We start from the raw sequence: 26,817 nt of genomic DNA on the forward strand, positions 1-26,817 counted from the left end.
CACAGATACTACAAACACACCAAGTTTTGTCAAAATCCTAGAGGTGACCCTAAGATTTGACATGGAATGACCCATATTATAGTAAAGTAACCTACTACTCAGTTTATTGATTGTAAGTACAATAAAATGTTGGTATTTTTGAAACAGATAGGAAGATATACAGTAAGAGAATACAGCATAGCATTGGTACCTGCCCTACATGCAGGACTGTCTTACATTGAACTAATTCAACAAAGGCCAAGCATTAAACACTAGCACTGCCCATGTAACTATGCAGCTTGTATGGTGATGTCACTATTAAAGAGCATGAGGTTTCCTTATGCCATCCTGCAAGTATGTTGAAATGATGTGACAACTTTAGACTAAAAAATTCTACAATGTTACATACATTGGCATGGGAACAAAGCATTAATATTAGTGCCCTATATTGCTATGTGTACACCCTGTAGCATGATATACTCTATTAAAGTACATGATCCTTATACCATGTTTTAAGTACGTATATATGAGCATGAAGAGTTTGTTACAAGCTAAGGGAATTGTACATGCCTAACCGAAGTTCTGCATGTAGGGCTGGAAGTTGGTCAATAAAATAGATATATTATATAGGCCATCAATTGTTTCAGTTATGCTATAGAAATACTTAAGGTAAAGTTTAGCCTTTTACATATGTGACCAGATTTGACAAAATCAGGGTTCCATAGATTTATGACTATAGGAGTATGCTATCACTTTCAAATTTTGACCTGTTATTATATAATGCAATGAAAGAATTATGTGAAAATTTTAGGTCAATGACATACTGGGTGGTGTGGTTAAAGTCAAAGAATCAGATGAGTGTGGAAAATCCGGTCACATAATACTGATAATGAAATAGTGTAACTGCATAAGGACCAATCACCCTGATAGCATGCATACTCACTGCAGCAACTTCTGCATCCAGTGGTAGTATTATATAAATCAGTTTCTACATAAAAATAATTTTGCCGTCAAAGCACTGTTCGCTCTTTACATACTGAGTGAACATGTGTTTGGGATGATAGTTTAGTTATAGCTAGCCTATAATTACCCATGCACAGCAATTTTAATCTAAGTACACTAAATGCTATAATCCTTTCAGTAAATTATAGAATTTCTGCTTGCTCAATTACTAGCAAACACTTATTTCAGATGAATCCAGATTCTTTGCATTCTATACTGGACAACCATATGGACCATGCTCTCTTACCTTCATAACTACACATTGTTGTACAATGCATACCACCATGATTCAGCTGTGACTATAGGTGCTTGACCACTTTTAAGCATTTTGCACATATATATGATTGTGTTTTTTAAACATCTCAATGACACTTAATTCTCTCTTGCTATTATTGAAAGAATGAGAAAAGAAACAGTGTGAATACGAGGAAAGAGTCTGCAATATTGAGCATGAAACCCTTAATTTACACTGCTTGCTGCCATTAGCATGAGACCTATCGCTATTACCAACAATTGGTCTAGCTAGCTGACAAACCAGACAATTTGTTGACTTTGCTACAGTCTGAGTTCTCTCTGTTGTGATCAAATAATGTGTGCATGCTTGCAAGAGGGCAAGAGTTTCATGTACTATTGGCCATAGCTTGCTGATCAGTGATATAATCATATCTGTTGTGTTTAGCAGTTAGAATATAAACGTAATCATGTTCTCGCATAAGTTAAGCACCAGTATATTATTGTATTATTATATTCAATTCAAAATTTATAACTATACAGTGTGCTTTTTATACTCAACCTTAAGGTCTTGCACGAGAAAGAAGAATCATCACTATTGAGGCATGAATATAGTATACATTTATAGGTAAATAATTAATGTGATGTGTCCTCGGACTCATGCAATCTTTTATGGCAAATGCCAAAAATGGGCATGGAAAGGATACCTGTGGTTACAGATGCAGTGGTCTCTGATTATGTAATAGCAAAGCTTTTGACTCAGTACCCCATTTTAGGCTCATTGAAATGTTGAAGGTGGCAGTCTTTTGTGATAAGGCTACTACTTTTTGTGCTATATTTAAATGATATTGCCGAAGTTATCCAGTCTGAACTGGGTATTTTTGCAGATGACACAGATATTTTCAATAATTAGAAGTATATGTGATGTGTCACACAAAACTCAAGAGAGACTTGAATATAACATGCAAGAGTGGAATGGAATTTGGTTACTGAACCTTAACATGGAGAAGCTAGTGCAAAGTGATGCATTTAGGTAAAACACCCAGGTGCAAATTATACAATGGAAACTTTGGGGTCTAGTGTGGAGCTAACAAATGCAGATTCTGAGAAAGATCTAGGCATATGGATTACACCTTGCACTGTGACAAAGCTGCAGCTGGATCCTGGGAATGCTTAAAAGAACATTTACAAAATTCTCTAAAGTTAGACCACATGTACAGCTATTATTAATATTGCATCCAGCAGATTCCAGCTTTGGTGTCCATTTCTAGCCCAGACATTGCATGACACTATAAGAAAATGTACAAAGGTTGGCCATGCACTAGACACTTGTGAATGAGCTAGTCAAAACTACCTACTATGCATGATGTTGACTGCATGGTCAAGGTATAGTCTTTGCATCATGCAAGAAGACACCACATGAAACTACTCAAAAACCATCACACCTATATGCATGTATATGCCAACTCACCACCAACAACTGGTAATTTCTTCGGTGCTCTTGTTACCATAATGTGTATGTGTACTTTTAGCTTTACTGACAGCATTCTAAAGGTATGTTTGAAACCCATAATTTGTGTTATGAATACGTTTGTATATCCCATCCAAAACAACTTATATCTGTAAAAAAGTGCGTGTCCAAGTAAAGCATGCAGAGTAAACTGCGACAAAGTAATGATATCATAGTGTGACCATGTGTGAGGTATGGAAATATTAATCAGACAATGCAATATTATTGTTAAAGTATTAATGAGAACTATGTGATGCTGCTAGTTTTTAAGTGTGTGAGTATCTTCATAAATGCCACTCAAATTTGATTCTCAATAAAGCAATAGATTCTTGATATATAGCAATAAATAGTTTGCCTTTCCTTTATTCATAGCATTACCTTATACAGGAAACGCGGCCAAGCTCAAACTATTTATTGACATCAGAGAATCTATTGCTTTATTGAGAATCAAATCTGAGTGGCATTTATGAAGATGCTTACACACTTTCTTCAACTTTTCAAACACACCTTAAGTAGCCAAAGTCTAGTAGCTAAAGTCTTTGAACAGGCTGTAGGACCAGGTGTCCTACAGACCTTCAGCACTTGTGCTGTAAAGCATTAATAAATTAATTTTTTTTAAAAACACTTAAAAGCTAGCAGCATCACATGCATAGTTCTTATTAATACTTCAACGATAATATTGTATCATCTGCATGATTAATATTTCCATACCTCACACATGGCTGCACTATTATATCACTGCTTTTTGTCGCAGTTAACTCTGCTTTACTTGGGCGTGCATTTTTTGGATGGAATTAAATTTACACATTACATGAAGTTGAAGCATGGATATTATTCATGGGGGTCTGAGTGGCTCAGTGCCTCAATTTCATAATTTAATCAAGTTTAGATGATCTTACTATGTTTTTGTAAATGTCGGAATTAAGTAGCTTTTAAAAGAAAATGTAAAGGTGACTGTTCTATTAGAGTGACTGTTCTATTAGAGTGGTTGATTGCTCTATTGGAATATCTCCATCTTGTATTTACTGAATAAGTTACCCGAGCATTTAACTTGAGATTTAGTTTAGCTTGATATATAGCTATTGCTACTTATTAGTAATATTTTAGTAAACTGCAGCTGATGGACTTTTCTACTGAAATTTTGGACCTTTTGCTGACATTGAGAACCTTTTTTACTTAAATTGTGGACCTTTTCTCTAAGAAGGCGGTTCTTCAGGACTCCCTGGCTACGGGTCTGACTGCAGATGCATTAAAGTAACTTTTTAGTTGCTAGATATATGAAGTGTCCGGAAATAGTGGTCGTTGGAGTAGGTGAACTTTAGCAAGCTGAATCTGCCAGTTGGTGTACATTTCAGACTCCAAATTTTTATCATGGTACTAACATAGACTAAAGTTATATAGTCTATACTAGAGTTTAGCGGCAATCGGTTCTTTTCTTGCGGAATTATGAGCTGTTGTCTGGATATAGATTTTTTTGTCCGGTAATTGATCGTTTTTCCGGACGGACATTTGGGCTTCGTATTCCTACCTGCTTCAACCGATTGGAGTGATTTTTGGTATGTAAAGTGCCAACGCATATGTCCTCCTATGCTGCAAATATCAGGGCTATGGAACCTTTTGTTTGGTTGCTACAGGTGTCCGGATATAAATTCGTCCGGGAATCGATTAATGACTCTACATAGCGAAGGCTAAAGAGAGGGAGGGAGAAAAACTTGCTATGAGTATAGAAAAGTTTAATAATTATTAATCATATAAGTTAATGCGAGTTGCACACAGTGGAAATAGGCTGTCTTGGCCACTTTCTTACAGAAAGTATCAGTGATATGAAAGCTAGCTATTATGAACAAACTATATTCACACTGCAAAAGACTGAGTACCTGATATGAAGCAGCAGCAGCCATTGCCATTTGCCCATAATATAATGCAGGGGCGGTATAGGAGCAGGCCAAGGAGTGAGGGGACCAGGCCAACTGTAAGTTGAAGACCAAAAAAAAAAAAAGGTCGCAGCCTGCTGACAATAGCTGTGTTCTATACCATATGCGTATTTTGTACCGTACGCGTATGGTACATATACCATACGCGTATGGTACATACCATACGCTTACGGTACGATTTTCCGTACCATACGCGTACGGTATAGACATACGCGTATGGTACGTACCATATGCGTATTATGCTTTTTCTCAGTATCTTCTAGCCTTGCCATCACCTAGCTACAATGGGCTATCTTTACAAGCATTTCTAGCTGAGCAAACTTAGAACACAACACAATAATCTGTTTACTACTGAGCTGTAACTATAAATTTATTCATCAGCACACACATGCATTTTATCCTTGCCATGCCCATGCAATACCCACTATATCTCACTTTGTCTGCAGAACTTTACATAAATGGTACTGTGCATGTATGCTACTTTATACTGTAGCTATCAGAAGCATGCAGATGGTCTTATAATATACTCAATTATAAGTGTGACAATTTACAACAGAATTGGGTAAATAAGCAAGGAGAGCAATTACAACATGCATGGTAGCTAGTAAGTTCTAACTGAATTATACATAATTATACTGCTTGTGCAAAGCTAATAACTGGAAAAATGAACTTCGTAAGTGTCATCATGCAGTTGTGCAACATGGCTCCTCACTGTATTTGCATTTTTATATACTATATGTACACTCTTCTTCTTTTGAGGATCCAATTTCTTGTTTACATACTTTTCTTGTTTATACATACTGTAAATAGTATATTCATCACACTGGACCTACAGCACAAATTAATGTGGATGTTGTTAACTCAAGGAGTATACATTCAGATAGGAGTAGCTAAACACATTGTCTTCCCATCCACAAGCATGACAGTAAGTAGCGAGTAGCTATACAACGCACTTAACAATAATAAAACATTGCTACTTAATATACATTCATTACTGAACTATACATTAGAACTCATAAACTCACCATAAAATCTCTGCCATGTTATGTTTTCCTACTTCATCTCAGCAGGCAATGCACATGCTTCATTCAATAGCAAAGATTCAGCAAACAGAACTACAATTAAAAAAAATTATTGCACAATTAATTACTATGCACATCAGTCTTAGAGTATAGCATGTCTACTATTGCTATAAGCTACAGCCATGCAGATTTACATTAATTTGCAAACTAAAAACATTACTTTCTCTACAGTTATATCTCTTTGCTACCTCCCTCAATGTTATTGTATCAGCATTCTCCAGGTCTTCCTCTGTTTGAGCAATCATTATACATTGTACTTCTCGAGCTCATCTGATTAAAATTGTCTGCTCAACTGTGACACACCTTTAGTGCCACCAGGCATAAATATCCATTTTTAAGTGGAAGCTAGTGTACTAACAAATTAAAGGTAAACAATAGATTATATGTAGCAACAATAGAATAAAATATTTAATGAAATAATACACAGTAAAAACAAAGTAGTGAACGTCACTACTAATTAGTAGTGAAACCTCTGCCACAATACTCACTATTTTTGTGTAGTGACGTTCACTACTTTTTTGTAGTGAACGTCACTACAAAAAAGTAGTGAACGTCACTACTAATTGTAGTGAACGTCACTACCAACTGTAGTGAACGTCACTACTAACTGTAGTGAACGTCACTACTTGCAGTGCCATTAGTAGTGAACTTCACTACTATTTTACAGTGAACGTCACTACTTATTTGCGGTGATTTCACTACATCGCATTTGCATCCAGTTTATGTATTCATGCACCATAGAATTCCATTAAAAACAATACTGCATACAAGTAAAAATACATGTATACAAAATGTCAGTTTTTTTGTATAGGTGCATACATGTTAGTCCAGAAATTTCTTGTGAGAAGATTCTGCAGCAGCAAAGATGCATCAGATACTGATACTGTGCAGTGTATATTGCAAGTTTTCTCATTGAACTGCAAGATATAACAATATAATACAAACTATGGTAGCTAAATAAATCTTACCAGCATAGCTACAATAGAGCAGATGTACATGATTTATGCTGTGATAAAATAATTGTTGATACGTAATATGAGATAAACATATATATGCACTTACCAACTATTGCACAACTGTGCGTAAGGGATGGGTTCATGGTATAACCATCTGATATGTTAGATCAGTTCCTATTAGTAACCACAGTATAGTGGTTGCAAATTGTTTCATTTGCTAGTCTTGCAGTATTCGCTATATCAAGAAACAAAGATCGTAAACAATCTCCAATGTAATAAGCCAAAGTATTTACCTGTTTAAAACTGCTACCAATGGAAAGTCAGTATTAACTAAACTGCCAAACAACATTTTAACTGCAGAATGGTTGTTTAAAGCTACAAACCTTAAACACTTGCAGACACACAGCAGTACCCCACAGGTATACACCACTGCAATGAATATCAATCGGCTACTGCATGGAGAGAGAACCATCATTATTATAAATGAGAAAACACAATAAGTAGAGTTAGCTTACAGTATGTGCGACCTCGGTCTCATGCAACCACAATCAGATCGTAGTAAAAGATCTGCGTGGGAACGGCAAGGTAAATACAAGAACAAAACTGACAAACATGCATACATACAGAAAACAAAAAAAAAAGTGATTAGCTAGTAGTGGTAAAACCGTGAAGCTCAGGTATGTCAGAAAGCTAAAATACGTCAGTGTACACTGTGACAATCCAGTTTGTAAGCAACCGCCAGTCACACCATAAGTGTCAGTACTCCATCACTCAATTCAGTTACTATGTGCTATACCTTATGGTATATTAAAATGAAAGCCCCAAACTTCATCACCTCTCTGCTCTGGTACTACAGTGCCGGCGCCGAGAAATTGGCGGGCAGCCAACTTTGCAGGCTGGGGTAGTCTACGTGTGCAAAAGTGTAAAACAAATAATTACAATTTAAGACTTACTTTTCTGAATTGTTAACCACTTGCTAAATGCAACAGCTACTAGGTACGCAGTGCGAAGCTGCTTAGCCTACTCAGTTGACTCGAGAGACCGGGCCACTCTGCGGCCACCTGACCGCACGTCACAATTACGAAACAGTCTCTAGTCAATAGAAAACAGAAGTAAAAGAACAATTATTAGTCTTCCACTTACACGACTTCTACAGCACGTAACTAAGTGAGCAACGATGTTACCAAGTAGATGACGTCATCAATTATATGTGGCATTATTTAGAGTTTCCTTGACATGATGCTACTCGAGGTGCTACTGCTTAGTGCTATGCACTCTGTATCTGAAGATCTATACTGTTTATCGTCTGTAATCAACCGTTCCTGATTAGTCTGTTTAAAATCGTAAGTAAACAAGCTGTAACTGTAAACACACATTTAAATTAATCGGCGTTAGCCAGCCCATAGATAGTATATTCTACGTACAATATACTGTCTATGGCCAACCTTTCATAATTACGAAGGTTTTAAGATGTTATTACCAGGGCTAATAGCACTTTACACTGACAAATTACCGGTGCTTTGATTGATTACCAGGGCTCTAACCCTGGTCATCGCCATCCCTGGTATGGCTGTAGACCCTTCGCAGGTGAGCTGCTGCCATAGCAGCATCCGCCATCTTGGAGTACAACCAGTTTTGCAAACCTGATAGCATTGCTTTTCATAAGAGTAAAACAATACCTAGGGCTGCTTCTCCTGCATTCCACAGCAAAGGTTGACCATGTAGGTTAAACGTACACTCTCCCCTATGCTATCAGCAGTGTTGGGACTCGGGAGTAACACGTTACATTAGTAACGCGTTATGTAATATTACTTTTGTGGTAACTAAGTAATATAACGAAATACGCTATAAAAACGAGTAATATAACTCAAGTTACTTTGCTTACAAATGTAACGCATTACCTATGTAATATAGTTACTGTAATATTACATAATACTATTACTACAAGTAACGAAGTTACTAATCTCGTTCATTGTCCTCTGAGTAATGCCTAGCCACAACGAAGTAACGAAGCCTACTGAATGAAGCTTATTCACCAGCTTCTTACTTAAAACCAAGATTTGCACGTTTTCCAACAACGCAATCATGTCACGTGATAAAGTGGTAATTTCACACGTGACAGCTTAAGGCTGTGGACACAAAGTAATATAATATGTAATATTATTATAGTTACTTTATTTTATGAGTAATATGTAACTGTAACTAAATAGTTCAGTTGCAAGTAATATGTAACTAGTTACTTTTACAACGTAACTTGCCCAACACTGGCTATCAGGGTTGCAAATCAGGTTGTACTCCAAAATGGTGAATGTTGCTATGGCAGCAGCTCACCTGCAAAGGGTCTATATGCTACTGACATTATTTATTGATGGCCCGGGGTCAATAGTCTCTCACTATTATTATTATTATATATATATACTTGCATGGCCAGACTACTGACCTGGAAAATGAATTTATGGCATTCTTTTCTTTTCTGAACCCAATGACACATTGCGACTGTGCCAAAGTTTGTGGATGTGCAGGCATTAATTAGGATACTAGCTGCCAGTCCACTGTGCGACCTGCAACTGTGGTCAATGTCAGCCAGACCTCAATTAATATTTATGGAAAGGTTTGTCCTCACTATTGACTGATTTCATGTACTATTTATTCATGTGCTATTTTGGACATTTTGGGACCCAGAATTTTTATCCATTTTTTGCAGGTTTTCCTCTTTCAGAGGTAAAAAATGTATTAACCATAACTGTTGAGACCAAAATTTTTGTTCTTCCCTTGTTATCTAAGAGTTCTTTAAAGGGTCAGAAATACTACTGAGATCATTTTGTGATAACTTTTTTTATGGAGCTCACTCCAAAGACATCCTAAAGAGCTCACTGGTCTTGTAATGCCATTCCCAGAATATGAAGCCTCGACTTTGCAAGTGCTGGAAGATTTTCATTTCTGGTCAAGTTATTTTAATTCAGTTACTGTATAATGTGCCGGTGCCCATCCTGGTCCGGTTACTCTAGTATTCAAATCAGTAGCATGTTACAGAAAACAGGCTGTGCCAATCAGATTATGTTGTTGGTATTCACAATTTTTTTTAAGTTACCATGCATTGATACTATAGAATTATCAAGAGTTAATAATAGCTCTTGGAATTTTGTAATATGTTTTGTGAAGATGTAATGGCTGCTTGTAGTCAACAATAGGGTGTTCTTTAAAAGAACAAAAGATGGAGGTAGAGGGCCATGTAGTTGGAGCTGATGTACTCGTGATGCCTAATCAATATAAAAACTATTTTTTTGGTTGTGCTTTTTGGTTGAGTTTGTTTAACCTATAACTATGCTTACTTCGTATGGTTGTTAAACATGCCATTCTTGCTGCCATTGTGATCTCATTGTTTAATTATCTTCCATAGTTGCAACTCTGTAATGCTATAGTGAGAGTGACCAGACCCTTCCTCTTTTTGTGAAGGAGTGGGTGCTGCCAGGGTAGTACTCTTTCTAGTAGGGTATGGGTGGAATCCTTACATTGTGCGGCCCCCAGAAGTAAATTCTGAAGTCATTCTGTTTAAACAATTACTATATTCTCCATATGCTGCTGATGGGACCAATGTAAAAGGGGAACCAAACATCTATTCATCGCTTGACTACGGAGACCAGCCATTGTTCTTGTAGTATTGGTATGCTCTATTAAAGTATCTTGCACCTTCATTGTTTACTGTGAGACTGTCAACCATAGTCATATCACTAGGGTGCTTTTCAAGAGAGAATTTATAGAGAGCCATTTGGAGCATTTTGGCTTCTTGGAATGGAACCAAAGCAATGGCGGATTTAGCATGGGGAATTTCCAGAATGAGGTTCCATGGAACCCTTTGAACTCCCTGGATCTGCCCCTGTTTTTATACTTGACCAGCCGTATTTCCAGTCTGTATTGTATCACTTCCAGTAAATGCAAGTGCTGAGCAAATATTTAACATTTCAATACTGCAAGAAACAGGATGATGCTAAACCTGTTATATGCCATCGGCTTTTATTCAATTCAATTCCATGATCGCTTCTGTATGATAGCGATAACCATTCACAAATAATTGAATTATGCATATAATATGTGATTGCCTGCTGCCATGAATACTCTCACCACCAACCCTACATGAAACACTGCCAAATGATAGTGTCACTGAGACATGTACCAGCTTTCTCAGAAGCTTTAAGGGTAAACTTGGAGGTATCAAGAGTTACTTAATACTGTAGCTAATGGATCTCTAGTAATCAGATATAGCAGAGTCAATTATCCACAGTTATAATAGTGAGCGAAAACCAGCTGTTTTTGTATGGTTCTATTTTGTAGTAAAAAAGTATTGAGTATAAAAATATGCATGCTGCATAAAAAATTATGCATGTTTTAGTTTTTATGTACTGAAACAAAGCACGAATCAATAAAACCTATATAAACCATCAGATTTGCCTTTTCATGGGAGTAAGACAATCTTTATTTCATGTATATACATCAGAAGCCATGTGAGTTATGGGTGATGCGGTAAAAATTAAGTTTACCATGGTCACTTCATTGTTGGAATGGTCTTCTTCTTTGTCCACTCCTTTTGTTACTATATATAACGGAGAAGCAATAAAATAGAATCCAAGGAATGGGCGAAAATAACCGGTCTTTGCTCAGCCAATCACATACGCAAAGTCACAAAATATGTGCAATTATTTCATTTTATCTTTTCAGTTTAAAGTATTGTTTTCTATTGCAGATCTGTAATGGCCACTGCGTGATGAAAGATAAAAAAGAAGTTGGAACTTGGAAAGAAGCTGGCAAAGGATGTGTCTTCAGGGTGGCTACGTTGCATTTAAAAACATAACCAGATACTCAGCATTATTATCTTAGATGTTAAGGTACTATGATTTTAGACTATATGTGGTTTATTTACGTAGTATATACTATGTAGCGTAAAATCCTGTATATTCCTTAAAATACATTAGTGTGAAGTTTACAGTTTTTTAAGTCAGGCTAGAAGGGGATTGTATGGTCGTGTGACATAATGAGCTAGTTTGAGTGGATTCTAGAAAGACTGTCTGAGTGAATTTCCTTAGCGAGTAATTTTTTCATCCCTAATAAATACAGAACAAGGCACATTTCACAAATGTCTATGTTTCCAGATACATGTACATGATATATTGTTTTTCATTTACAGACTCGTTCTGCCCACTGCTGGATGAAAGATGCAGAAGCTGGTTAAAGATGTGTTTTTGTTACGTATGTACATTATACGTATATTTCCATTGTTAAACTTAACAGTACGTATAGTTGATGTTATATAATATTTTACATTTACCATTTTGATTACACGAATGTGAAAGTTTAGTGGTTTCATAAATGCAGGTATTTATAGCATTTACATACTAAATTTTATGAGTACAGTTTGACATCAGATTTGCCTAGTTTCCCCATGTCCAGAAAAGTAGTCAAAACTTTTTTTACTTGGCTTACTACAGCCTAGTAGAATGTCTGCAAAGACTTCATTGACGTTCCTGCAGAAGTACATATTGAACCTAATCAATGAATGAAAGTCCTTTGTGAAGTAAATCCTAGCTCCTTAGCATTGACAGCAGCATCCCATACCATATCCCCTGCAAATTTCTAAAGGTTGTCATGTGATCTTTCATGTGCAAACTCATAGTATCTTCTTATAAGCATCCTTTTCACATCAATAAATGGCTTCAGGTGGGAATCTTAATCTTCAGATCAGAAATTTATCAAATGTACTGTATAGTCCCTACCAATAGAAAATCTGAGGCTACAATACATGACTGCTGTTTTCCAGTGTTATCACATACACACACACACACCCACACTCACATATGTACAATCGGATATTTTGTTTGGTTTTGCTACATTTAGCCTATACTACTGTGAATACACAGCAAGTTTACATAGTTGTGGTGAAATATGCAGATGATACTTCTAGTGGACACTTTGTGACCATACTGTTATAAAGAGGTTGTCATTTTTCAGAGGTAACATTTTATTTAAAGAAGTCTATCAACCTGCAATTTTGGTTTATAGTCTGTTATGATACCTCAGAAACTGTCCTTTATATACCAATGTTAAATGTTACTGACAGTAACAGTGTTCTTGACAGTAACAGTGTTCTTGACATGCTGTTATATTGATGTGTAGTAAAAATTTATAATGTAGTGAAGGTCACTACTTTTTGTAGTGACCGTCACTACATTATGATTTCACTACAATGTAGTGAATTAAAATGTAGTGAAGGTCACTACTTTTTGTAGTGAACGTCACTACAGTATGATTTCACTACAACGTAGTGAATTAAAATGTAGTGAACGTCACTACTTTTTGTAGTGAACGTCACTACATTATGATTTCACTACAACGTAGTGAATTAAAATGTAGTGAACGTCACTACATTGGTAGTGACCTTCACTACTTTGATAATTCACTATGTTGTAGTGAATCTAAAAGTAGTGAACGTCACTACATAAAGTAGTGACGTTCACTACTTTGTTTTTACTGTGTATATATATATATGCCTGAAAAAATTGGCTCCATTTGCCAATGGATGCAAATTATTTAATATGGTTGCTATGTTGTAACCAATCAGAATGTATAGTATATGGATAATTATATCAAAATCTTATGTTTATATTTAGCTACAATGCTACCTCTACTGGCTTAGCGTTTATATCACTATGCATTCCAGTTATATTCATTGAAAAATCGTGAATATCAATATGCTGACACAATTCTACAGCCTAAAAGAAATCAATGTCTTTTGTCCTAAATAATGCTTTAGAAGATCAAACTTCAAATTTCAGTTTCTGAGTAAGACAAGGAGCATACTGCTCTTGTTTTATGTTGAAGGGATAATTGCATGGGCACCTTTAAACCCAAACACATTTTTACAAAGTTCATATATACAAGTATAGAGAAACCCCTAGTAGAGTTTTGGGTAATATCGCTCTATATAGCTTTTAATTATTGTACTAATCTTTGACTATCTTAGACTTCAGGAGTATTTGTAAACACATAAATATTATGTGTGGGTATTGTTCTAATTGTAGGGAAGTGTAGGCAGATCATTTATAGGCAAAACAGACTACTGTATATAATATTATTAATCAATAACTGAAAGTACACAATAACAACTAACTCTTACAACTACAGTACACAATATTAATGTTACAGGTATGCATAAATTACATTATATTACATCATGTCACATCATTACATTACATCATTAACTCTATTATAGATATGAAGGAGGAGTAGCATTTGTAATAATGGCCTAGTTTTTGAATTTTCATTGTATCAACAATGGATCATGAATCCAATAAGAAGCAATATATGTGTAGCAATAGCAGCCACAATGTACTGTGTGGAAGAAGAAACAAAAATTAAAATTTACCATACGTTGTCAGTGTGTGCAGTTGCTATGCAACAGCTAGATAATTTGTGACCGGATTTGCAAAAAAGTACCTTTTTCACAGACAAAATTTGACCCATGCATATTTTGAAATTCGGGGTTTTGTAAGTTTTTGAACATATACCTTATAATTGCCTGCATGCAATTATCCATGAGTGTACAGTAGCTATACTAGTATCTATCTGCATTTTGATACTATATAAGAGCAAGTTTATCAGTGTAAGGAGTCAAGTGTTACACCATTTTATTTGCTGGTATGTAAAATGTGTGGAAAAGGTACCTTTTCACAAATCTGGTCATTTTAACTCAACTATTCTAAAGAACGTATACAGTATACCAGCTTGTGTACTTTCAAATCAATTACACTGTGGATAAATGAAGTCATTTATTGTAAAAATGCAAGATGGAAATCCATGACAAATAAGGCAGTAGACAGCAGGATGAGGCAATAAATCAATATGTACAAAAGTCAGAAGACATCAAGAAAATAATCCACAGGTGCTTATACATAAACCATCATAATTATATGGGTGATGGCTCTATTGCATGTATTTTGTGGAACTGTCAGATGCTTTGATGAAATGAAATGTTAAACAGACAACGAGATACATTGTTATAGCTAGATATACACCAATGACTACGTATAAATCAAGACATATTATATTTAATCCCCTTCCTCTGATTTATACTTTTCAGACTTATACTGCATGTATGCAGCTAGGTGTTATCATGTTTTTCGTAAAGCTTCCAACCCAGATGATTGACCTTTATTAGTTTTGACAATGTAGAATTTCATCAGATCCTACCAGATCAGCAGGACTTAACACAATTCAAGACTGGATCTGCCAACAGTGTGATGAATTCATGATTGTTTTTATCATATATTGTCCTAAATCAAGATGTCAGTTTCACCACTTGTATATATAGTCATGCGAGATATCATGTTATTCTTTTATTTTAAGGAATGCTTTATTTTAAATAGGTTTGCATCATGCAGTAAAGTAAATTATATCTTAATCGCAGTAAAGCTAAGTTGATCTTAGCTCTAGAGAATAGAATAACTATAATCAGATTAACTTACCCTGCCATTCACTAGAATTGACACATATAAATTCAGCTTCTTTCCTTCCACTGCTATATGGAACAACTTGCAACCAGAGACTTTTGAAGCTTCATCTATATCACCGTGTTTAACAACCTTCTTATAAATGAACTGTAAAATTGTAATTAGTTGGCTGTAGCTATATATTTTGATTTTTATATTGCATTTATACTCGCTGTGCGAGGTCTTGCAATTATATAATAATAGTGATTGCTCTATTAGAGTATCTCGATCTTCACTGAACAGAAAGACTAGTTCCTCCCCCCTCCCTCTTCCCCGAACAGAAATGAAAGCAGAGTGCCATCAGGCATAGTCAATAGGTACGGCAGTGCAAAAACCTTCTGCTTGATATTATACGCATACCAGGTTAGCTATACTCAGATGGTACGATTTTCCGTACCATACGCGTATGGTTGTACCGTACGCGTATACGCATATGGTATGTACCATACGCGTATGGTACAAAATACGCATATGGTATAGAACAGCTGCATGTTCTCCACCAATTATATCTTCTTATTTATAACTACACTACATACGTAGCTATATGAAGTAACTTGCTACACTCAGCTCTGCTTCTCTGAATACTGTGACTGCTCTATTAGAGTATCTTGATTCAGTTTTTTTTGCAAACAGTGTCCCATAAAATAGGGAAGGGGAGGTGGGGTGGGGCATGCACCCGTCTCCACCGCCTGGTTTACTGAAATTATTTTCGTAAAAGTGTGTGTGTGTACCTATCTACCTATGTTTGTCCGTACGCACCCACGTGAGCAAAATCGTTTAATAACGGTAAAAGCAGCTTTTACGTAAGAAGTAAAAGTGAAATGAAGTCTGTATTAAACTTTTGCACAGGTGAACTTTGCTCTGAGGTGGTTTCTTTTCGGCGGACTGAAATACGGGTGTGGTGACTTTCCTCAGACTACCTTCCCCTTGAGGTTTTCAGGCATTTAGCAACTGAAAAACAACGGTGCAGGCCTCGTACACTGCCAGGAATAGCCTATTGCTTCGAGTTGAAAGGGGGCGTATCCCTTACGTACGCGAACGAAAATGAAGAGTAGCTTTGAGGCTTTGTCGAGAGAATTTGTGGGAAAAAACACGTTAGTCACACTATAAAACAGTTTAGAAGATAGTTTTGTGCGTAATATGTTGGTAAAAGCATAGATAATAGAGTAAAGGGATAGGAAACGCAAGCGATTTCCGGTTTGATTTCCGTTACGCGTGACTTGAAAGGACAAGACAGTTTTGTGAGAATTAGTGTTCTAAGCAGCGTAAATAGTAATCCAACAGACTACAGTAAGTATTTAGGCCTATGTGAGAGATTTTGGCAAGAGAATTCAGACCGTAGATTTTGTAACAAAGCGTATCGCATTAACCTTGATTGTTACACGCTGTGAGTGTCACACTTTCGCTCATCGTACCTACATGCCTCGTCCATACCGCTTCTTTTATAGCCGGTTCCACTTTCGAATCTTGTGGTAAGCTAGGCGTGTCACCAACACAGTCTTTTAGCGTTGCGTTGTACTGCAAGGTGGTTAAAACTTTTGGTTAAAAATGGAAGATACTTAGTCGTTTCTTCAAGCAACAGTTCCTGTGTTGCTCCGATATTTCCTCTGGTTCCCTCTGTTAAATGGTAAGGAATAGGTTAATCACAGTTAAAAGGATAGAATATATTTACGAAGAAAGTAAAGTGGTTTAAAGTAATTTTTGGGCCGTTTTTTTCACTTTCAATCTCCTTTAATTTTGCGTATAACTTCCTTGAGGGTCGGTACCACCCTATTTCCCTCGATTACTTACTTGAGTTCACTGTAGCGAAGTTTCACAGTCGTTGGTTACAAAATTCTGTCGTTACAACAATTTGTTTCTCTTTGATACAAGCGCAGCAAGCGTAACGAGTATGTTCGTGACGTACTACACGGAATTCCAATAGAAATGTACGTATTTTGTGACGTCACGTTATTGCGTTTCCTATCCCTTTACTCTATTATCTATGGTAAAAGCGGTTTATTTAACAAACGCTTCCTTAGCAGTGCATAGCAACGTAATTGAACGAATTACGAATATTTCATGAATTACGAATATTTCATGAATTACGAAATACGAGAAATAGCTAATTATATTATTGCACAACCCAAACTACCCTATTGTAAAGTAGTAATACATAGTTGGTTAATTCATAGTAGTATATACTGTCTATAGTTATTCCAGATGAGTTAGCTAGCTGCATGGCGCCTGGTTTTTAGAAGTAGCACAACATCAACTTGTTTATTTTTATTATTTTTATTTAATCAGGGAAAATAGCATCAGCCAAAAGGCTGTTTTTCAGCTATGCCCTGAGAACACATACAATATGAGTAACTTACAGTACATACATACATACACAAAACGAAGTTACAACATGCAATACAATTTCTTAAATTCTGGCACAGTTTTAGCACCATAAAGTGTTGGTGGTAATCTGTTCCAGATGGCTGTGCCCCTGTAGGCCAATGACCGTTTGCCAAAATAGTTCGAACACTGGGAACATATAACCTGTGTACGTTTCTACCAGAGCGACCAGTGACATCTACAGCAAGCGAAAAAACTCCATGTAAATAAGGAGGAGAAATCCTGTTGACAATCTTGAAAACTTGAAGAGCAGTATGAAAAGTACGCCTTTCAGTTAGAGACGATCGCAAATTAAAGTTATCAGAAGATGGTAGTGATGATGTAAATTTAGAATGAAGTCTCTCTAAATGACGAGTACCAGCAGAATTTGATGGTGACCACACAGTATCACAGTAATCTAAAATGGGTAGAATATAAGCTCGATACAATAACTGCAGAACATTAGAGGAAGCCGGCTTGACTTGATTTACAGCAAAAAGTTTCCTTCTAACTCTACTAAGAACATAATCCACATGAGCTTGCCAAGTAAGATGTTGATCCAAATATACGCCCAGATACTTGGTAGAAGAAACTTGCCTTAAAATATCACCATCCAGCATTACTGTAAGATTCAAACCTCTAGTTCTCTGATGAGAACCAATAAGCATACACAATGATTTAGATACACTCAACCTCAATCTGTTAACAACCAGCCAAGTAAAAATATTTTCTACTTCAGCCTGAAGAGTTTTTTCAACAACAGAAAGGTCACTATGGCTGAAGTGTGTCATCTGCATGCATATTGATATCATAGCGCCTGGCAAATCATTAACATAAATAGAAAAAAAGCAAGGACCCCAGAATTGAACCTTGAGGAACTCCAACTTTGATAGGCCCACCAGATGACAAACAGCCTTGAAAAGTAACTTGCTGCATTCTATTATGTAGAAAACTCCTTAACCCTTTATTATCGAATGATCATGAGTGGGCACTATCACTAAAGCCATAACAAGCCAACTTCTGCAATAAAATAGAATGGTCCACACAATCAAATGCTTTAGCCAGATCCAGAAAAATGGCACCAACATATTCACCGTGATCAATAGCACTAGAGAAAGAGTTAGAAACGTGCAAGAGAACATCATGTGTTGAATGTCCAAAACGAAAATCAGATTGTCTTTGTGAAAACAAATCATGCTTGTTGAAATAAGCAATTATCTGATCAGAAACAACCCTTTCCAATATCTTAGAAAAGACTGGTAGCACAGAAATGGAGTGAAAGTTGGACAGCGAGGAACCAGTGTGAGATTTTGGAATTGGCATTAGATTTCCAGCAGTCTGGAAAGGTGGCTGACGCAATACTCCTGTTAATTAACTTGGCCAAAAGCATAGCCATACAGACAGGGGAGGCCTTAACAAACTTTGTCGGAATGCCATCAACCCCAACCGCCTTATGACCATCCAGACGAGAGATACACTCGACTACTTCCTGAACATCAACCTCAGACAATTTCAAAGGTGACACATCAGTGTTTCTGTTAATATATGAGGTGACAGAGATATCAGAAAATGGTAAATCACTAACAGTTTTCTGAGCAACAGAGAGAAAATGCTGATTAATAAATTATCTTCACTGGTTACATCTAAATTAGTCAGGTATTGACTTTTTTGATGAGAAGACAAATGGTTAAAATGCTTCCAAAACTTTGAAGAGTTATGCTTAATATCTGACGCCAAATTAGATATATATTGTCGCTTCACTGAGCGAGTCATGGTAGTTACTTTATTGCGACAACGTCTATAGCTAGACAAAACACTAGGATCGCCAGATTTTATTGCCTGACGATGCAACCAGTCCCTTTGTCGCCTTGCAGAAATTATCTCTCGAGAATGGTTCTAAGGAGCACTAGTGCGCTTCACTCTCAATCTACATAGTGGTACCAATGCATCTAGAAAGTATTTCAAAACAATAGTAAATGCTTCAGTACAAACATTAACATCATCAACATCAAAAACAACAGACCAGGAATCATCAAGTAAAATCTTATCAAGCAATTCATTGTCAAGTTTATGGTATTGCCTAAGAGAAATAATTTTATGATCAGTAGGCATGAGGCTATTATGCTCCAAAAATTGAGCATTATGCTTTTGAGCAGTACTCAAAAAATCACCTATTATGCTTTTGAGAATTGTCCATTATTCCCAAAATTATGCCACCATAATTGGCTAATAATGCCAGTTTATTGCTGTATCAGGCAATTTTCATTGATGTTTAAGCTTCAAATGGTCTTGAATTCTTTAGCTGGTTGCTGTATTAGAGTATTTCATATCAATGTGACTGCTTTATTAGAGTAAATAATATGTTCTATTAGAGTTTCTGACTGTTCTATTAGAGTATCTCGATCTTTTTAACGGAATTGTGGGTGGGGTCTATTCTACGGAACGGAACGGAACGGAACGGAATGATAGACTAAACTTCGCAACGGGCGAATTTTTTTTTGGGCACACTTTGGACTTAGAAAATTTTCACGAAATATTTTTTTCCGGATAATGTTGTGTACGTATCCTGGATACTGACATGTTGAAGCCGATTAGTAATAGCAGGGCCAACAACGTCGTGTTCTCCGCCAGGCTGGCAGCCGCTAGAAAAGAAGGGCGAGAAAATTGAGCCAGTTTAGAAGAACTCTTTCCTTCTGCCGTTTTTTCAGAAGGACTGTTCTTACCTTGTTTCTCGCACTGGCTGCCTTGCTGGCTGCCTCATCACTATGAACTGATTTGTCAGTGGGGTCTCGCATTACCTGGCAGCACAGAGCTATTCACAGGTTGGTGAAACTGATTTATGTGAGTATGAAGCAGCTTGTGTTTTATTCTTGACACCACTGTGTGTGTGTGTCTCGTTTTTGTGCTATGTATTAAACTGTTTGTACCTCCTGCAAGGAAGAACAACTTAAGCCGATTGCATTGAGGTTAAACAATAAATCAAATGTGTGTGTGTGTGTGTGTGTGTGTCACTATAGGTGTTATGAATTCTCTCATGGAAGAACGGCTCTGTCGAATGTGTTGAGTTAAATTTTTTTTTTAAATCTGACATTAGATAACTTGTTTGTTTTTATCTGTTGTACCAGTTATAACTGAACAAGGGATGGTCACTACCTATGTGTGGTTCTGTAAAACCATCTACGACTGTGCAGATGGTCCTACTGAGTATTGGAACTATAATATTATGTTGCTGAACGTCAGTTGTGGTTTTTGTCATCTTATTAGTATTACCAAATTCTACTTTCTCAGAAAGAAATATGAAAAATTATTTGCTATTCTATTGTAGTAACAATTAAGTGACTGATATTTGTAGTGACATTAAGTCCCAATAGAAAATAACATTTCGCTACTTATAGAGATGTTCCTTGCCCTATAGAGATGCTACTGTTATATACGTTAATTCACCTATCAATGTATTACCCTACTATCCTGCCCTTGGGCATATGTGGGGATTTCAAACAGCTGAATGTCAAATGACCCATAAAAGGGCAAACCTATTGTGTCAAATCCTCACTTATCCACACAGAGATATGACAAGTTACAAGAAAAAGTATACTTGTGTGCTTAATGAATGATTATCAAAATTAATGCCCTATAGTGCGGCAACAGTTTTGTGTCAATTCTCCCTGTAAATACATTGATAGGTGTATTATAGATATTTTAATTTCATCACCACTTTATTACGTATGTGGTAACGTGGTCATGATTTTGTGTGATGTTGTGTGTATTGGGTATGATGTTCTTATTTGTAGGTGGAAACTCAGATATTGCAAGCAACTGGCTAGGGAATTCAACGTCTACTGAGGTAACCTAACACACTACAGAATGCAAAGAAATGCTTATTGGATCGAAGTCATCTCATCTTTATGCAATCACTGTGAGAATAAGGACTCATTGTTCCAACTAGTCTCCATGCCAGACGGTTTGTGTGGGGGTGGCAAATAAGCTTCTAGTCACTGTTGCACACATTCTGTGACCACTGTGGAATGTTGGCAGAGCCAATCAGATTGCCTTGCGGGCTCTATAAAACAAACACCAATTATTCAAATTCTTACTGTAATAAAGGACTGAAGTTTAACAATGCCATAGGCTTAGGATATTTGTTCCCCTTGTACAGAGCTCTTATAATCATTGGATTTGTGAAGTAGTGGAATTGTCGAGGAAGACCTTCAGCAATGTTTCAAATACATCATGACATTACCAGTACAATTTTCGCCTCAGCTTGCTCAGACGTGACTGGCACGATTCATCCTTGCCATAAAATTTACCTCAGCTTGCTCAGACGTGACTGGCACAATTCATCCTTGCCACAAAACAATAGCGTGATGTAATCTAATTGCATGTCAGTTTATTCATGGAAAGTGTACAACAGTGATCAGACTGTTTATTTCTCGCCCCCACACAAACTGTCTGGCATGTGAGAATAGTTAGGTACCTATATACAAATGTTGTATTTTTGCTGCATATTCAAGTTTTTTGTTATTCAGACAAAATAATTGTTAAATCTGCAATAATGGGTAAATATGTGGGAGCTGATGAAAACAGAAAAGAAACTCACTGTAGTTTCTAATAACTATGTTACATACTGTGCAGGAATTGTGATCCACAGATGTGATTACTGTTAACCATTTAATTGAGTGACTGACAGTCTACTTGCTGGCTAATGTATGTAGTACATAGTTCTACGTATATGACTCAACCATACAGTTAATGTACATCTTTTTTATAAAGGACAAAAATTACCAATCTTTAAGAGGTTTCATTGTAGACAAATTTGTAAATTCTCAGTGCTATCTCTTATACAGGTTATTGTACAGGAACATTTCTAATATTATTGGTAATTAGAACTGCTCCTGTAAAGTATGAGTCAAGCATATGTTGAATGACCTAGTGTATGTATGGTATAATTATGTACATATATATAAACTTATCTATTGGAACCACTATGTAACGAACCACTACGTACGTATGTAACGAACAGTTTGAGACCAACTGATGAAATCTTACTGAGAGTTTGTCCTTTAAATTGTATTCTATAGGAACCACAGAAATTTTTCTTTATAGTGGAGGGTACTTTAAGAGAGGTTCTACAGTTAGATAATCCATCAATGCTTTTTAAATTCAGGAGTAAGAGTTACATGGTGCAAGTCAAGGTTGTTGACCAACAGGAAGAATTGTATGCAAAAGAAAATGAACAAGTGGCTACAGGTATCAAAACACACATATCCAATGATTGATAAGTGGGTGTGGTTCCATGGTAGTCTACAGGCTCCCATAAGCAGGCATAGCACTTTTCTTGATGCCATGCAGACTTGTTGCATACAACAACACAAACCCAATAAGTGGGCATAATACCATAGAGGATGTGGGTGTGGCTCCATATATCACTTAAGACACCAAAAACATTCTCAAATGGTGCATGAGTACGGCTCCACATTAAGTCCCTTGAAATGCAACCCAAATGACCTGACACTAACACACTAATAGACCTTCAGTGCTGGACACTGTAAAGTGTTAATAACAATAGCACTTCAAGTTCATACATGCATAAAGAAGGACAGTAGATGTACTCTATAAAATTGACAAGGATGCATTGATGTTTATTGCGGAAATTTCGAATGACATGTGCTCTTATATTATAGCACCTGAGAACTGATACCAGTAGTATATGGGAGTAAACTTCACAACTTCATTTTTTATCCCCTTAATTCTTTAGGCTATCATTAGTTGTACAAGAGATGATATGGTGACACAATTAGTACACACATAAAGCATCCACTATAGCTGTCACAACAATGGATTAAATATATCACACCTAATACTGTAGAAGTGAATACTTGATTATCTGACCTTCGACTATCACTTACTTACAGTAGATGTGTCTGTTCTATTAGAGTATTTCGTCTAAGGCGTTCATTCCATTAGAGTAACTCTGTATAAAAATAGGATTTGATTATCTGAACATGTCTTGGTACCTAGGGGTCAGGAAGCACTGTACAAGTAATTTCTTTACAGCTGTCAGCCATGCAGGCATTATTTAGACAGTAAAGGACAATAAGTTTTCAAGCACAACTACCTTATAAATCATGGAGTAATAAAAGTACTTCTGCAAATTTACCATTGGATAAAATAGCAAATAACTTGCACTAAATCTACTACACTAACACTAATGTAGCCTTCAGGTGTGAGGATACAGCTAGCATATTGAGGTGAGCATACACTCTATGTACAGCAAAATACAATTGGCTACACTCCAGCAAAAAGAATATACCATTTTCTTAAAGAGGGTGATATCAATAACATGTAGCCATCAACAAAAATTAGTTGTGTAAAGGTGCTTTACAATACACACACTGGTGCTATTGTAATATACACCTAAATGCAAAACTTCAATCATGTCTTCTTGTTGCTGTTACCCTTGAATGCTCACAGTCAAATTGTTCATCATTAAACATAGATCAGTCATCTCACAAGATCACCATAGTGCGGACTCATTGTTCCACACCTCATTTAGACGAGAAGTAAATCATACACAATAACAATGTGAATCCACCTACAAATTAAGAACATTACACTCAATCATAGACCATCACACAAAATCATCACCACATAATAAAGTAGTGAATCATTACCTAATATAATATACCTATAATGTACATAAAAACAGCAACATTTCTGTAGTACAAGGAACATCTGAGTGGCAAATTAGGGAAAAATATTACTTTATATTGTGAATTGTGATGCAATTCAGTCTTAAACTTGAAGTCACTTGATATTACAACAATAAAATAACAAACACATAATTATCATGCTTTTGTATGTCTTCCTTTAATACTTAATAAGGTAAAGACAGATGGCTGATCAATTCAAATCACATTTTTTAATTTTTATAGTAATCTCACTTAAAATTGTCAACCATTACAACATGTTTCGGTAGTGCATTCCAATGTTCAATTATTATTTTTTAGAAAATAATTATTTCTTCACAAATTTTCATGCACTGCATGCTTGTACAATTGAATGTCAATGGGAAATGGTGGATCTGGTAAGCTGTAAGGATTGGTGCATGCATGTTACCATTCAATTTTTGATATGTGCATGGCTCTCTAAATTTTCTGTATACTAAGGTGGGTGGTTGTAATCTTTCATAACGATGAAAGTCACTAACTAGTTTTGAAGCTCTGTGTTTAAGTGATTCAACTCTGTTAATGTCACCCTAATAATGAGGCCCATAGATTACAGCAGCATAGTCGTAGAACTGAAAGTTATCTCCAATACAACAAATATCATAGCGTCCAAGGACCAAAACATCTCTTTATTAAACCCATCAAAAGCACAACTGCTTGTTCACACATATATAATACTCCTGTAAAACTATCCACGACAGCGATCAACCAAGAGATCAACACTGTGATGTTAATTTCTACTGACTTAAAAGAGGCAATCAAGTGGCTTGTATTAGCAAAACAGTAAATTAAGCTTTGTCCCCTTTTCCTGAGATGAAATCAAGGTTGATCAAATATCTTGATCACAGTCACAGATGGTTTTACAGGACCATACATAGGTAGTGAGACTAGTGACCATCCCTTGTTCAGTTATAACTGGTAAAGCAGATAAGTTAACAAATGTCAGAATTTTTTAAAATTTAAACTCAACACATTCGGCAGAGCCGTTCTTCCATGAGAGAATTCGTAACACCTATAGTGACACACAAGCACACGCACGCACAGATTTGATTTATTGTTTAAACTCAATGCAATCGGCTTAAGCTGTTCTTCCTTGCAGGAGGTACAAACAGTTATGCACCTATCAATGTCAAGCCCCACCTACCCCAGGTCGGGCAGAGGTGGGGATTTGCAAATGCGAGAATGCAAAATCCCCAACCCTGGGGACAACTTAGAGTTACGAATCCCCTACTAATTATCCCGGGAATCACAACAGTATGGAAAAGTACGGATATTCGTGTTGCAAATGCCCCTACCCTGGGGACGAGCTTGGGTGACAAATCCCCACCTGCTTCCCGACCTGGGGTAGGTGGGGCGTGACATTGATAGGTACATTACATAGCACAAAAACGAGACACACACACACACATAGTGGTGTCACAAGAATAAAACACAAGCTGCTTCACACTCACATAATCAGTTTCACCAATACCTGTGAATAGCTCTGTGCTGCCAGATAATGCGAGACGCCACTGACAAATCAGTTCATAATGATGAGGCAGCCAGCAAGGCAGCCAGTGAGAGAAACAAGGTAGAACAGTCCTTCTGAAAAAATGGCAGGAGAAACTAAGAGTTCTTCAATTTTTTCGCCCTTCTTTTCTAGCGGCTGCCAGCCTGGCTGAGAGCACGACGTTGTTGGCACTACTAACTAGTCTTGAACATGTCAGTATCCAGGATACGTACACAACATTATCCGGAAAAAATATTTCGTGAAAATTTTCTAAGTCCAAAGTGTGCCCAAAAAAAAAATTCGCACGGAAAGGAATACTTTTTCAAATTGAAGCTTGCAGCTTACCATTGCTGTACAAGTTATCGGTGGCACCATAGATACAGTATACCAACAGGGATTGGAAACGGAAGTAACTCACGTGATATCTCTGTACAAACTCTCAATATGACGTAACAGACGTGAAATACCATCCGTGACTCGAGCGCGAGTGACCGTCACCATAGATACCAGTGCAGCGCGAATTCGTTAGAAGCCACTTTTGTGCACGTTGTAGAAGAATTACAGCCTAAGCGTTGCGACAATTGGACTAATTACTGTTCTACTCGAGGGCGAAATTACCTGCGCGTGTTCTAGTACACGAGTGATTTGAAACAATCATTGACGCTCACTTCTGTGGTAAGCTTAATGTAACCCAGCAGTGCTTCTAGCAGTTGTGTTATTTTGCAAGCCTACCAGTAAGAGCAGCTAGAAAAGTGTTATGTTTTCTGGTGTTTATGTTCTATACCATATGCGTATTTTATACCATACGTGTATGGTACATACCATATGCGTATACGCGTACGGTACAACCATACGGGTATGGTACGGAAAATCATACCATCTGAGTATACAGTAGCTAACCTGGTATGCGTATAATATCAAGCAGAGGGTTTTTGCACTGCCATACCTATTGACTACCCCGGATGGCACTCTGCTTTCTTTTATTTTAGGGGAAGAGGGAGGGGAGAG

The 26,817-nt window shown here is 36.7% G+C and overlaps 2 protein-coding genes and 3 long non-coding RNA genes across 8 annotated transcripts in view; 2 read left to right on the top strand and 3 right to left on the bottom strand.

The window, feature by feature from the left end:
• The window catches only part of LOC136250663 (adenylate cyclase type 8-like), a 36,021-nt gene extending 29,221 nt beyond the window's left edge, over positions 1–6,800 (top strand). The window contains exon 25 of one of the 2 annotated variants that reach the window (XM_066042890.1): positions 6,550–6,800. In XM_066042890.1, coding sequence (XP_065898962.1) covers positions 6,550–6,668 — 119 coding nt within the window. In that variant the 3' untranslated portion in view covers positions 6,669–6,800. The remainder of the gene's footprint in view (positions 1–6,549) is intronic. The other variant, XM_066042891.1, reaches the window with a different exon arrangement.
• Positions 5,178–6,138, bottom strand: LOC136250668 (uncharacterized). Its single transcript, XR_010698627.1, has 3 exons — positions 5,927–6,138; positions 5,682–5,771; positions 5,178–5,485 (listed from the first exon to the last, which is right to left on the bottom strand). It is a non-coding gene; the product is annotated as an uncharacterized lncRNA (long non-coding RNA).
• LOC136250666 (uncharacterized) lies at positions 6,458–8,945 on the bottom strand. Of its 3 annotated transcripts, XR_010698624.1 has the most exons (9): positions 7,838–8,944; positions 7,648–7,786; positions 7,491–7,600; positions 7,210–7,261; positions 7,078–7,146; positions 6,988–7,029; positions 6,801–6,929; positions 6,707–6,744; positions 6,458–6,655 (listed from the first exon to the last, which is right to left on the bottom strand). It is a non-coding gene; the product is annotated as an uncharacterized lncRNA (long non-coding RNA). The 3 variants fall into 3 exon arrangements; XR_010698625.1 differs by having other exon boundaries at positions 6,988–7,024; positions 7,648–8,945; XR_010698623.1 differs by having other exon boundaries at positions 7,648–8,944.
• On the top strand, positions 7,879–12,060 carry LOC136250667 (uncharacterized). The gene is made up of 3 exons (XR_010698626.1): positions 7,879–8,037; positions 11,436–11,577; positions 11,877–12,060. It is a non-coding gene; the product is annotated as an uncharacterized lncRNA (long non-coding RNA).
• A 5,494-nt stretch (positions 12,061–17,554) lies between these two features.
• On the bottom strand, positions 17,555–18,407 carry LOC136248458 (uncharacterized). Its single transcript, XM_066040238.1, has 2 exons — positions 17,761–18,407; positions 17,555–17,561 (listed from the first exon to the last, which is right to left on the bottom strand). The coding sequence occupies exons 1-2, from the start codon at positions 18,405–18,407 to the stop codon at positions 17,555–17,557; spliced, it is 654 nt and encodes a 217-aa protein (XP_065896310.1).
• Positions 18,408–26,817: the final 8,410 nt, after the last annotated feature.

Source organism: Dysidea avara, chromosome 3 (assembly GCF_963678975.1).
Source record: "Dysidea avara chromosome 3, odDysAvar1.4, whole genome shotgun sequence".
Taxonomy (NCBI): Eukaryota; Metazoa; Porifera; class Demospongiae; order Dictyoceratida; family Dysideidae; genus Dysidea; species Dysidea avara.